The 15,026-nt window shown below is 32.5% G+C and overlaps 1 protein-coding gene across 1 annotated transcript in view; it reads right to left on the bottom strand.

Annotated features, from left to right (window-relative positions):
- Window positions 1-6,043: 6,043 nt before the first annotated feature.
- The window catches only part of SRP54 (signal recognition particle 54), a 41,319-nt gene continuing 32,336 nt past the window's right edge, over window positions 6,044-15,026 (bottom strand). The window contains exons 12-16 of the mRNA XM_081291281.1: window positions 14,231-14,304; window positions 13,926-14,034; window positions 10,444-10,614; window positions 8,203-8,298; window positions 6,044-7,367 (exon numbers count right to left, since the gene is read on the bottom strand). Coding sequence (XP_081147407.1) covers window positions 7,276-7,367; window positions 8,203-8,298; window positions 10,444-10,614; window positions 13,926-14,034; window positions 14,231-14,304 — 542 coding nt within the window. The 3' untranslated portion in view covers window positions 6,044-7,275. The remainder of the gene's footprint in view (window positions 7,368-8,202; window positions 8,299-10,443; window positions 10,615-13,925; window positions 14,035-14,230; window positions 14,305-15,026) is intronic.

The following is a 15,026-nucleotide window of genomic DNA, read 5'->3' on the forward strand; positions in this document are numbered from 1 at the left end:
GCTCTCTATTTACCTCTTTTATTCTCTTGCTGAGAAAAAACTTTTTAGTTTAAGTAAGTCCCATTTGTTTATTCTTGTTATTACCTGTCCTATTAAGGAATTTGGAGCCCGACCCCACAATATGTAGATCGTAGCCAACTTTTTCTTTTATCAGACGCAGTGTCTCTGATTTGATATCTAGCTCCTTGATCCATTTTGAGTTAACTTTTGTGCATGGCGAGAGAAAGGGATTCAGTTTCATTTTGTTGCATATGGATTTCCAATTTTCCCAGCACCATTTGTTGAAGATGCTATCCTTCCTCCATTGCATGTTTTTAGCCCCTTTATCAAATATAAGATAGTTGTAACTTTGTGGATTAGTCTCTGTGTCCTCTATTCTGTACCATTGGTCCACCTGCCTGTTTTGGTACCAGTACCATGCTGTTTTTGTTACTATTGCTTTGTACTACAGTTTGAACTCTGGTATCACTATACCTCCAGATTCACACTTCCTGCTTAGAATTGCTTTTGCTATTCTGGGTCTTTTGTTTTTCCATATGAATTTCATGATTGCTTTATCTATTTCTACAACAAATGCCGTTGGGATTTTGATTGGCATCGCATTAAACCTGTAGAGAACTTTCTGCTTACATTTGTCTGAAATACTTAATTTTTTTTTTCTGTAGAAAAAGCGTTAAAGCCTGAAGGACAGTAAATTATGAGCAGTAGCAAGCTTACTCTGTGGTAAATATGAGGAATATTTTTATCAATGTTTAGAGTTGTGTATGTAAAAAGAGGCAGGGAGAAGGAATCCCGGACTTTTCCAATTTTCCCAGGGTGCCACCAAATTGGAAAACCATGATTGCAATTATTAGCGCATGACTTTAACATTAGTTGGATCATTTCCAGGTAAATTTTATACTATTTTAGCATGAAACTTTCACTACTATGTAGAGGTCAAAAACAAAATACATGTTATTTTGGCCACAGAATCCATCATTTGATACTTCAAGTTCCATTTTCATGCCAGTCCCAATTCAGAAATTCCTCCAATGTTACATGATGTAGCATGTTATTCAGCATGGCATCAGCAAATCCAACACCCCTAGAGCCTTAAATGTCCCTTTCTGTTCTATGTAAAGTTTTTTTTTGTCTGCCCTCTGCGTAGTATTCTTGTACATTTTCTATCCTATTTACTACAATCATGATAAACTGAAAGAGCAAATGCAAAACTCTTTTGTGTGTGGTGCTGGGGATTGAACCCAGGGTCTTGTGAATTGGAGGTAAGCATTCTACCAACTGAGCTTAACCCCAGACCGCAAAAATCTTAAATACAAAGAACAATTCTTTGAAAACCATCTACATTTAAAAAACTAATTAGAAATCCATAATAATCTACATTCTGGCAATATAATCAACCAAGTTAGCTTGCTGAAGATATAAACAAACATGATCAGAGTCCCTATGGTGGCATTAGCAAAAGGTGGAAACAGTTCAAAACCAGCAAAACCAAATGGCAATAAATTGAAAACAAAAAGCCAATTGTTAAAGATTTCATGAATTGGCCTTCATAACAACACTGCTCTACATTAACATATATTTAAAATCTGCTCCCTCTTACTGGCAAGAAGGGTAAGCAACAATCTTAAAAATGTGGGATGTTTATGAATAAACCGTGATTTATTTTCCAAGTTGGCAATTAAAACAATAAATTACAGTTTCCACTGCTGCTATTTTTATGGTTTACAAATACTGAATGTTTCCTAGTTTACTGACAATTCAAAACGCAAGTTATAGCTGGGCATAGTGGTCCATGCCTGTAATTCCATTGGCTCAGGAGGCTGATGAGACAGGAGAATCTAGAGTTCAAAGCCAGCCTCAGCAATGGTGAGGCATTAAGCAACTCAGTGAAACATTGTCTCTAAATAAAATACAAAATAGGACTGGGGATGTGGCTCAGTGGTCAAGTACCCCTGAGTTCACTCCTGGTACCAAAAAAAAAAAAAGCAAGTGATATTCCAACATAAACAAAAATATCTCCTAAAAAATGGTAATTTTCACACAAATATGCAATTGAAAAGCAGTTTATTACATATGAACAATTCAAAGCAATGTAAAAGCACAGAAAGTCTAGTGGTTTTATCTTGGGAGCATTTATATTTTTGTCATTATTTCCAAACTGTGAAAGCTCAACTAAAAATCAGGCACAGTGGCACCCATCTGTAATCCCAACTACTTGGGAGGATGATCACAAGTTTGAGGCCACCATTCACAACTTAGCAAGACCCTGTCACAAATAAAAATAAGTAAATAAAAAGGGATAGGAGTATAGCTTAGTGGTTGATCACCCCTGGGTCCAATCCCCAGGTAACAAAAGCAATATGCCAAAATTTTCCTTCTTTTACTTTGTAATACTATAAGCAGTACTGTAGCTCTATGAGAAAAAAATAAATTCAAGCATTATAATTTACTTGAAAACACAAGTGTAGTCTAAATTTATCACTTAATGTTATATATGCCAAAAATGTAAATTTGGATCTATCCATTTCTATGTAAAGACTAAGCAAATAAAGTTGAATAAAATTTGATAACCAGGAATGTTTACCAAATAAGACTTTCATATGACATATATACATATACACATACATTTATATGTACATATGTGTGTATATATATCCTTTAAAATATTATTGATCTTTAAAAGATGATAATTTGCCCAGTCTTTCATCACAGGGCAAAATCACATTGTTTCATTTAACAAAATAAGAAAATTGCATAAAATCAAGGGACACACATCAACTATTTCCTATCAAATGCAGTGTCAATAAATGTGCAGCTGTATCTTGTACCAGCTTTTGCAAGAATTGAGATTATTATCCCTTAAGTGATTTCCCAAGATCAGAAAGAACAGCTGATGATCATACACATCAAAAATTCCTACCTCTTTTGGGTCCCTGACAAGCAAGTTTCCCCTTCTATTTATAAAAGCACAAAAAGCAAGTAAGCATGATTCCTCAAATGTGGAAATATGAAGCCATTATATGTTCTCTCCACGTAATGCAGACATGGGACCTCTGGAGAAAAATTTAAGAAAAGAGATGGCATCTAGGCTCTCATTTCTACTTTTCTTTGTAGAAAAAGCCTTTATACTACAGTTTCAGAGGAGTCTGAAGTCCCAAGTAGGGGAATTTTAATGCAAGTTCAGCTAAATTATCCCCTCTTACAAGCAGATACTACTGTGCAACTTATTAGCTGTTTTTCCTTATGATCCAACCAATACTGATAAATGCTTTATTTGAGGCAAATATGAGAACCTTTAATCCAAGTGAAGTTAAAAGATATAATGTGCTCTTCAAATGAAGAGAGAAAAAAAATGAGAACTGCAAAAAGTAGTATATGCATGTCAAAAACAAGAACTTCCATAGCAGCACCATCCTAAGTATCATAAAGAATATTTTCACTTCCTCATACATAAAAATTACCTTGTCCTCAATATGCCCATATTACAGACAAAAGGGCAATGCAAGGGATTAGAAGCCTAGGGTCTTAGGTAAGCAACCACTCAAAATTGAGCACAATTATCTACTGTTAGTAGCAAAGCAGGAGGAAAAATTGTCAGCAAAATTTTACATCAATTAACTACTTTACTACAATAAAATATCACAGCCTACACAGCTGACCTAAAGTTTAAATTAATCCCTCGGCATTTGAGATGTAAATTTCTCATTCCTATAATTCATATCTCAAAAACAAAAAAAAAAACCATTAAGTTCAAGTACAATGGAACAATTAATATTTAGAAAATGGCATCTAGAATTTGAAGCAGAATTTTAAAGACAATGACTTTGTTTCTAATCCAGTGAACGCCAGTGATAAAGAAAACCATCTAGATTTGAGCTGTGATGATGGCTTTCTGATTTGGATATGATTATTTACATAGTTTTATTTAATGATTATTTTTAGGTTTTGAGAAAGATCAACAATTATGTTGCTATTTAACCATAATTTTCACTGACACAGATTTGTTAAAAGTTCTTTCAAATTATTTGGCTGTTCTCTGTATTCAAATAGTAAAATACTTTCCTTTAGTGTAATATAAACACCAAATTGAAATTCCTTCGCTTTATTATTTATTTATTTATTGGTACTGGGGCTTGAACCCACAAGTGCTTTATCATTGAGCTACATCCTCAGTCCTTTTTTTTTTAAATATTTTTTTAGTTGTAGATTGACACAATATCTTTACTTATTTTTATGTGATGCCAAGGATAGAACCCAGTGCCTCACACATGCAAAGCAAGTGCTCTACCACAGAGCTACAGCCCCAGCCCCCCAATCCTTTTTGACACAGTGTCTTGTTAAATTGCAAGACTGGCCTCAAATTTGCATTCCTCCTGTGTAAGCCTCCTGAATTGCTGGGATTACAGGCATGCACCACTGTAGTCAGCTCACATTTTTATTTTAAATGCTTTGTTCCATTTTTACTCAAAATGTTTGTTTATATATTCATATATATTAAAGTTACTTATAAAAAATTCACTTGAATTTTGTGATTTGCATTTTGTACATCTTAAATTCATTGAAATAAACTTTAATTTACTGAAATAAATGAAAATAAATTTTATTGAAATAAATTTTACCTTTACATTACTATACATGATATGGGACTTTAATTCCATTAAATTTTCTGAGTTTATTGCTATCTGTTTATTAGTATTCGCTGATAACATTAAATCTCTTTTTAGTTATGATACTATATTTCTATTCAAGGTCACATCAAAATAATTATGTATTCAGTCGAACAAAATAATAGTTTATGCAACACTTAGACAAGATGAAAGTACTTATTTCCAAAAATTTCCTCTATTAGATTGCAATGCACTGTGTATATAAATACATTTTTAAATATGCCAGCAAAAATGGTACTTTCAGAACATTGATATATAGCACATTTAAATCAAATCTGCCCTTTCTTGGTTTTGCAATTTGTTTCTATTACTTTCCTTCTTTTTCTTTTTGGTTATAGAATACAATGAGCATCATAATCTTGACACTATTCTTAATCCATGTTTGTTTTTAAGATTATAATAAAATTTAAGGAGGATTCAATGTTGTACAATAAATATTAGATCTAGCTAGTGGCCTAAATACGGCATATATCAAATATCAAAAAGTTAAGGAAACAATTTAAAAATAGTGAAAAATAAAAGGAAAATTGTTCAAATTAACACAAAAGGAAAGAAATGAAAGCTGACAGAGGTATTCTGCACTTTTAGCTGTCCTTTGCCACTGTTATTTTAGTTTCTAAAAAACAGTTTACAACACACAGAGAAATATTAAAACCTATGCTGACGCTACAAGGGTTACTGTAGCTAAAAGAGACTCTTATTTCTCTTTTTTGGTCAAAATGCAAAATTGATTTCCTGAGAGTAGAAATAAAAAAATGCATACCCAGAAAAGTGGTATGCAACAGTTTAATTAGGAACTACTTGGAAAACAATATTTTCTCTGTTGTCAAATTTCTATAGCTGGACCTTGCTATGACATTTCTTCAGAACCCAAAACACATAAGTTTTACAGTGATACAATGTTCTGTAGGGATATTTTTGTCTTTATCTGGTAAAAAAATTTACTGGAATATAAAATCTTTTCTCAAGTAAAAAAGAAAATCAGTTGTATTCTTTATGTAATTTCTTTTAAAAGATACTTTGGTTTTTAAGACCTTTTAAGACACTTGACTCATAAAAAAATAATTCTATAAAAACTAGCTATTTCTTTTGTTTAAATCTTCCTCCTACAAATCAATCCTTTGTCAAAATACATTGTTACACCCTCTATTATCTTCATGTCAATAATAAATAGCTATAGTAATTATTCTAGGATTTTCAATTAATTCCATACTTAATTTAAAAGCTATTGTTCTAGACAGGTACAAGCATACTGGTAGTCCAGTGTGCTACTTGGGAGGCTGAGGCAGGAGGATCACTTGAGCATAAGAGATCAGGGCCAGCCTGCGCAACTAAGCAAAACCCCCATTTTCTTAAAAAAAAAAAAAAAAAAAAAAAAAAAAAAAAACACAAAAAACAAAAAACATTGTTCTCAATGAACTATGTAGTAATCCAAGGCAAAATAACCAGATCAATCTCACAATAGGACGTCTATACTACTAAAGCAAAACAAATACTTCAAGGTAGTGTTGTTCTGGTAGAGCCTTTTCAAAATCTGGGCATGATCTAGGTTTGTGTAGCTCAATGGTAGAGCACTTGCCTCTACCAATTATTTATAAATAAATAAAATAAAGGTATTGTGTCCATCTACAACTAAATATATTAAAGAAAAAAAAAAAGCTAGGAATAGTGGAGCATGCCTGTAATCCCAGCAATTCATCAGACTGAGACCAGAGAGTCTCAGTTCAAGGTCAGCCTGGGCAACTTAATGAGACACTGTCTCAAAATAAAAAACAAAAGGGATTGTGGATGTAGCTCAGTAGTAGAGCACCACTGGTTTCAATTCCAAGCAATGCAAAAAAACGAATAGAATAAATAAATAATTAAAAAATTTAAAAATCAAAGATTAACAGATGAAGGCTTTAAAAATAGGTTAAAAACACAAGTTGTATACAAAACATCATACATTGTGAATTATAACCAAATTCTCAATTTCAATCTAAATGGAAGCACTAAGATTTTTCCATGGCAAAAAAATATCTTTAGTTATTCTATGATAAATAAAACATCCTAATACTCATGGTTAAATTATTATACTATATTTCTCACCAAAGGTCTATTTCTAGGCATAGTTATACATGACATTTATCTACTGCCTTTTCTATCTTTTCTTTTTTGATATACTGATCCTTTTAAACCATAAAGAAAGTTAACAACCCCTTAACTTATAACCATTTTGAAGTTTATTTTACAGCACTTTTATTGAGACATCATGTAACTTACTGACCAGGACTTGTTTACAAATGTAATGCTTGGCCTTTGAGACAATTAAAAACCTTTAAGTACTAAAATTTTACATCATGATTTGTTTAACTTAAGAAGTGTTAAGATGATGAAAACTAAAAGAAAAATTTTCAAACAGAAATATAATGATTTTCACAAAAACCATATATTCCTCCCATATATCAAAAGAAGGCAGGGAAGAAGAAAGAAAGGGAAAACACAAAAGGAAAAAGAGGGCAAGAAAAGTACTCTTTTTTTTTTCCCCTGTTTGCAAAATGGAGGGAAAACTCTGAGGTCTCAGCAAATAATGTAATCAACCAAGTCAGTTTATATTAAGGCATCTTCTTTACATATTATTGAATCCCATCATGCCTTTCATATTGCCAGCAGCACCCTGTTGAAACTGCCTCATCATTGACTGAAGTCCTGCCATGCCACCTAAAGTAGAAAACAGATAATTACTAAGCAGAACTTGAAACATCTGTAACTTTTGCCTAACAAGTACTTCAATTTCTAAAAACACATCATATTCTGATTGCAATAGTTAACCTTAAAGAACACATCAACTAAAAATTGGTATTATCACCAGAATCCTAATCTATTAGAGAATAAATAATCCACCTCAAATTCCTGTGAGAAATAAGAAAACAGTACCATTGAACAGTACCTTTCTGAGAGTAAATAAATCTAAACAAAAATTTTTTTTTTCTGAAAAGATCAAGAGTCTTCTTATGAAGAGAACTGTGTTACTTAAAACTTGGGGGGTGGGGGGCATTATTTCAAAGGACTTCCAGGAAAAAAAGAATTCACCATTTATTAAACACCTACTAGTGCTGGGGATATAGCTCAATTGGTAGAGTACTTGCCTCACATGCACAAGGCCCTGGGTTCAATCCCTAACACCAAAAAAAAAAGGAACCCAAGATTCAAAGTTTAAGGGAATTTTCAAAGGTTACACATTGAATTGGAGTTCAAAATTCTTATATAATTTCGAAGACCCATCACTGAAAATATACAGTTCCAAAATAGGACAAAAGATCACTAGAAACAAGAATTAATAAAAGGTGATTAGTTTGCTCAAAAATCACACAGCAGAGGAATAAATAAAACTTCAGTTTATCTAATACTATTAACATTAACTTATGACCTTTTCCCTCAAAATACATATCTTTTGAAAAGATTTTCAAACTATCATAATAGAAGGATTACCATTAAAACTCAATCCTTATCAGTTAAACTATATATTAGCTATTGGCAACAACTTTATACTTACCCATGTGGTGAAGCACTCTTGGATCCATCATTTTGGCCATTTGTTGATTCAATTTTGCCATCTGTGATTGGCTCACATTCTTAGACATGTCACCACCTGAAAAAAGGATATTTTGAATGAGTATAAGATTAATATAATCACGGTATCAGAGAAAGTTTGAAGTGAGTAAATGAAAAAAAAAAGATAATATTCACCTATAATCTTATCATCTTGACACAATTATTTCCATTACTACCTATTCCCTACTATGTTTATTTTAATTACATATTTTTGAGGAATAACAAATGAAATTCTATATAGAAGAACATGTTAAGGATTTTCTTAAAGCTATACTTTTTTTCTAACACTTTTACTCATATCTGTTCATGATATGAGTAACTATAACAAAGTGCACATAATAGTTATTAACTATAAGTTACAACAATAGTTGCTTAATAGTGATATGAGGAAAGGTCAGAAGAAATACTGAGTTTATAGATATGGATTAATTGAGAGAATGCATGACTAGTAAAAGAATTTGAAAGTATCAATCCAAGAGAACTTAAGAATAGGAAAAAAATTATATATATATATATAATATAAATTATAATATATATACATATATATGTATGTATGTATATATGTATATAAAGTTTTTTGGTTTTGGTACTGGAGATTGAGACAGGAAGCAAAAGAGATTATCATTGCAACAATAATGAATGAGTAGAACTCCTTCAGCAAAATTATTTATGTAAAAGGAATATTAACTGGTACTTCTCAGAGCATTTAATAAAAACAAACCAAAGCTGCCCTTGATTCTCTCTGATCACAGCCAACCAATCTAAATAAATTATGTGAATTAAGACTAACAGTTAAAGTCTGTAAATGGTAGCCCATGTCTGTAATCCCAGGGATTAAGGAAACTGAGGCAGAGGATCACAAGCTCAGGGCCTACCTGACAATTTAGCAAGACCTTATCTCAAAATAAAAATGAAAAGGATAGTGGGTGTAGCTTAGTGATAGAGTCCATGGGTTCAAACCCCAGTACCATGAAAGGGGAAAAAAAAAAAGGCTGTTAGTGAAAGATAAAATGTTTATGTGATAAAAAGCAGAATTAATCTGTGGAAGATGTTAATTCTGTGTTTACTGGTAATTTGTTCTAAGAATTTCTTTTTCAGGACTTAAAACTTCCCCCCAAAATTAAACTTTTTAGTGTGATAACGATGAGTGTACCTTCACTGCCCATTTCATCTTGGTTGTGCCTTTATCTATGAACCAATGCTTAGATATCTAAGTTTTGATTGATAGATCTTCAGTAATTCTATCAAGAATAGTCAGGGTCACTTGAAGATGATGTTAAATCTGACTTATGTGTTTACTAATCACAATATAAAATGGCTTGGGATGTTGGAAATTATAACCAATTTTAAATCTGTCATGTCACAAAAGAGAAAATATAGCCAAACAACGAAAATAAGGAAAGTGTGCAAAACCAAAGGGAATTAAATCTATTAATATTCATTCTTTGTAGAAACTATTCATCTTTATATCTGCCTAATCAACAGTATTTTTAAATAAAAAATTCATTATAATAAGTGTTTACATTATATAAAGTAATTTAAAAGAGGACTAAAAGAGTTGATCAACTCTTTGGAAAAACAAACTTATCTTTTATCTTATATAATACACAGCAAAATGAATTCCAGTTGGTATAGAAAGTCACACAAAAAATAAAACAAGGCAAAGGATATATACTCAGTGGTACAGTGCTTGCCTAATACATGTGAGACCCTAGGTTAATTCCTCAGCACCACAAAAAAGAAAAAAGGAAAAAGACACATGCATAACTGAAATAGTTCTAGTCAATAGTTAAATGTTATATTTTCAGGAATATTTGGCAATATATAAAAAAATTACAATTTATCAGAAAGTAGTAGTTATAGCAATTGTTATTTGCAATAGCACTGTAGGATTCTATTCTCTGAAAAGTAGAGTGTGTTTTCAGTTATTTTCTTATGCTTTATATTCTCTAAATTTTCTACAATAATATATGTTCATAAAAACAAAATCATTCATTTTTTTCCATATTAATGTCTATTATCTTTAATCTGAAAGCAAATAAATCGTATCACATTATAAATCCTGGTACTACTAAACAAACATGAAATTCAGCAATGAATTTTTTAATAATTCAGTACTAAACTTTACTAGTTTCTCAACTTTTTTCAGTCTATTAATTAATGATGAGCTTATTTTTCTTACCTTTGAAAAGTCCTTTGATACCTCCCATCTTTTTTACCATCTGTGCGAACTTGGTATATTGTGTCAAAAGTTCCTGAACGTCTCTTGTTGATACACCTGATCCTCGTGCTACTCTTTGGATTCTTCCTGGTTGCTTACTAAAAACCTTGGCACCATCTGTACTGTCCAGTTCTGCAGGCAAAGTCAATTACTTTCATTTAACATAAAATTGCCATTCATCATCAAAACAGAGTTGGGCAGATATGTTTTTTAAAGGGATAACCACACTTCATCTTTCTGTTCTTTTTAAACTACAAAATCTTATACAAAAAAATAGGTATAATAAATGAGCAAACCATCAAGCAGATTTAACAAATGTTATCATTTGCCATGTATGCATTTGATTTTTTAAAAATTTAGGGGAATATATTCAAAAGGATACTTAACAGTATCCTTAGGTAAAATAAGAACATTCTGAGAACTATGAAATTCCATGTTCACTATCTCCATATCTCCTAGGTCTACCCTTTCTATGCCCTCTACATACCAGATGTGTATGGTATATTCCAAAAAAGAAGAGAGGTATTCACCTTAAAACTATCTTAAATAACTATTAATTGTTAACTCATAAATTTAGGCTATGTAACAGAAGGAGGAAGGTCCTATTTAAAAAAAACATTAGTACATATCAAGTAATTACTCCTATTTTAATCCTTTCTATAGAAACACATGTAGTAGAAGTTAATTCCCTCCAGTTTTTTCTTTATTGTTTATTTTTTTTGATCACTCGGAATACAAGGTACAGTTCTTCTGGTTTTAGTTGCATACCATCTCAGGAATGGGATGGTCTTTAGACAAAATTTTCTGTTATGTCTGCATTATCTTTATAACATCCCTTAATAACTGCTGTTTAGACTCTGTCTTAATAACCATAGAAGAGATGACCCATTACATAAATTAAGGCAATCTATGCCATTTTGTTATATCTATAATTTTTTTTCTTTTTGTGGTATGTTTTGAGACAGGGTCTCAGGCTGACTTTGAATTTGTGATTATACTGCTTTAGACTCCCCAAGTTATAGGTGTGCATCACCACACCCAGGCTGGAAACTCTTTTCATATATTAATTTGAAATACATTTACCTGGCACTTTTATTCATATATATTTCTCCTTGCCAAGCACAAAAAATACTTTCAAATACTTGAGAGTCACTACGTCTCACAGCTAATGATTGCGAATGTGGACTCAGAATGTTGAGGTTGAAGCCCAGCCTCTCCACTTGTTAGTGACCGTAAGCAAATTACTCAACTTACCTGTACTTCATTTTGCTGGTCTGAAAAAGAAAATAATGGGCTATCCCTTAATTGTATTGTGATAATTAAATGGTTTATATATATTCAGTGTTCACCATAGTGCCTGGCAGAGTAAATACTTGATATGGCTACAATTACTAATTCTATATGCAAAAAAATTTCCAGAATTGATGATGTAGACAATCTTATTTGTGGTTACTATTAAAACCTGGAGCTCAGGAAACAGCTAATGACTACAAAATCACCACCCTCCACCACCATCATCATCAGGTAGTAGGTAAAGCACAAAAAGGAACAGAATGATAAAAACACTGGCTGAGGACAGAATCATTAAAATGCTGGGCTGAGAAAGAGATCAGTAAAAGAGACTATGGTAACAAGAAAGGCATAGTTAAAAGTGAAGAGACGGTATAATGGAAATCAAGGAAAAAAGGTGATTAACAACATTCAATGTTGTAAAGTCGATCAAGAAAAAGAATGATTCAGGTATGAAGTGTCCAACAAAGACTCGTGTGTTGCAGGCTTAGTCCCCAATGCACCAATGTCCAAAAGTTGTGTTTTAAGAATTGATTGGGGGGCTGAGGATGTGGCTCAAGCGGTAGCGCGCTCGCCTGGCATGCGTGCGGCCCGGGTTCGATCCTCAGCACCACATACCAACAAAGATGTTGTGTCCGCCGAGAACTAAAAAATAAATAAATATTAAAAATTCTCTCTCACTCTCTCTCTCTCTCTCTCTCTCTAAAAAAAAAAAGTAGTAGTAGTTAAAAAAAAAAAAGAATTGATTGGGGGCTGGGGATGTGGCTCTAGCGGTAGCGCGTTTGCCTGGCATGCGTGCGGCCCAGGTTCGATCCTCAGCACCACATACAAACAAAGATGTTGTGTCCGCCGAGAACTAAAAAATAAATATTAAAAATTCTCTCTCTCTTAAAAAAAAAAAAAAAAAAAAAAAGAATTGATTGGATCATATGGATTCTGACCTCCTTGATGGGTTAATCACTGATAGCTGAATGACTACTGGAAGATAGTAGAAACTATAGATTAGCATGTGGAGCATGGATGGAAGAAGTAGATCTCAGGGCACATCCTCAGAGACTACTATCTTGTCCCTGGCCTCATCCTCTGTCTCTCTCAGCTCTCCTGGCTATGGCTTTTTACCACATTTCTACCTTGCGATAGTCCTAAAAGCTATTGAGCCAACAGACCATGAACTAAAACCTCTGAAACCAGGAGCCAAAATAAATCTTTCCTCTTCTAAGTTAGTTTTCTCGGTTATGTCATAGCAACAAGAAGCTAATATATATCCACTAGAGAAGATCAATACAATAGGAAGTTACTACATACCTTTATGTGAACTACTCCAGAGTAATGAATAAGGATAGAAGTCAGATTTCAGTGGTTTAAAGGAGAGTATCAACTGTTCTTTTAAAGCTTGACTAAAAAGAGTCACAGAGTTAAACAAAATCAGTAGATAAGTAGGGCCTGAAGTTATAGAAAAGCATATATATGAAGAGGGCTAAGAATGGTTTGTTTGTCACAATCCTACTGGTAAGTTAGCTAAAAGTTGGGGGAATTGTTATCAAATTTTCTTTGTAAATGAGGTCAGAGGTCAAGTTGAAGAAGTGGTAGAGCAGAAGGCCTAAAAACTAAGTGGAAAAAAAAAAGTATGCTAAAAAAATTGGTGGAAAAGAGTCATATGATTAGAAATGTTAATGGAAGACCAGATAAAAGACCTAGAAGTAATAGAGCTAATGATAATATAGTATGACAGAGATAGAGCAGAGTTATATTTCAGAGAAGACTGAAACTCTTGAGAATTTCAAAAGTAAAAGCTGTTTTGCTTACATTGTCTCTCTGTACTCTGGCATATTAAACTGCTGAAAAGACTGAGAATAAACAAACATTTAACTTTATAAACCCAGTATTCCCCTAAATTTGACTCCATTTTCCCCCTATTTCCATCAACATCACAGTGAACTAAGGTTCTTATTTTGGAACTCACCTGAAGAAAAACTATATTAAGCATTTCTCTCAGTGATGAAGTCAATACAATAATCATAACACTTGAAACTTTCAAGTTACTATTTTTCCTTTAGTAAAAAACTTTTTCATCTTTTAACAAGAAAACAAGAAAACTCAACTTACTAATATTTTTTCAAAACACTGTCCCAAGTCAAGAAATCTGATCTTACCTTGATCATTCATACTATCCATTATTGTCATTAATTTCTTTAGCCTTGCCATTGACTCCTGTTCATTTCCTTTGCTCATAAAATCTGTTCCAAAACCAGGGATCATTCCCTAAAACAAAATTAAACATAAAGTAATTAAGAGATTAAACTAATTATTCATAATATCTACATTTGAATATTGGCTTTAATATTAAGTCTTAAAATATACATTTTTACCCAAAGAATTAAAGCAAATGTATCTAGAATTTTTAATTAAAAAAAAAAAAACAAAAAAAGGCATAAACAAACTTTTAAGGATAACTAACCAAGATCTGACTGAACGGGCCCATTTTCATGATATTTTGAAATTGTTCATACATGTCTCGCAACGTAAACTGACCTGAAATACAATATAAATGATTCAGATATATTAGCAAATGTACATCTCCATTCAATAAAACTAATCTTTTCCTTAATCACAGATTCATTTTGAAGCATACTTATAAAATACCCAATCAATAAACACTCACTGAGCAGTTATTATGTGCACGATGATAGAGTGAATGCTATAGGGAATATACAGGCACACTGACAGGATCTATCCCTGGGAAATTCACCTTCTATCAGAAAATATGGACAAATACAAATACATAGAAAACTCCCAAACAAGGTATACAAACTAGGTGCCTACTAGGGTACCTAAATTAAGGGTTGACTCCAAAAGTGAAACACATAAAATGTCCATGTACTAATGGTGAGAATGTAGAACAACAAAAATATTTTAGAAGATTATTTGAGATTTCTAAGTTTTGTTGTTGTTACTTGGGGATTAAACCCAGGAGTGCTTTACCACTGAGCTATATCCCATGCCCTTTTTCTTTTTTAATATTTTTTTTAGTTGTAGATGAACACAATACCTTTATTTATTTATTTATTTTTATGTGATGCTGAGGATAGAACCCAGTGCCTCACACATGCTAGGCTGTACCACTGAGCTACAACCCAAGTCCCCTTTTTCTTTTTTGAGACAGAGTCTCACTGTTGCTTAGAGCCTTGATAAAGTTGCTGAGGCTGGCCTTGAATTTGGAATCCTCCTGCTTCGGCCTCCTAAGTTGCTGGATT

The sequence above is a fragment of the Spermophilus citellus genome, assembly GCF_964194105.1.
Source record: "Spermophilus citellus genome assembly, chromosome: 4".
Taxonomy (NCBI): Eukaryota; Metazoa; Chordata; class Mammalia; order Rodentia; family Sciuridae; genus Spermophilus; species Spermophilus citellus.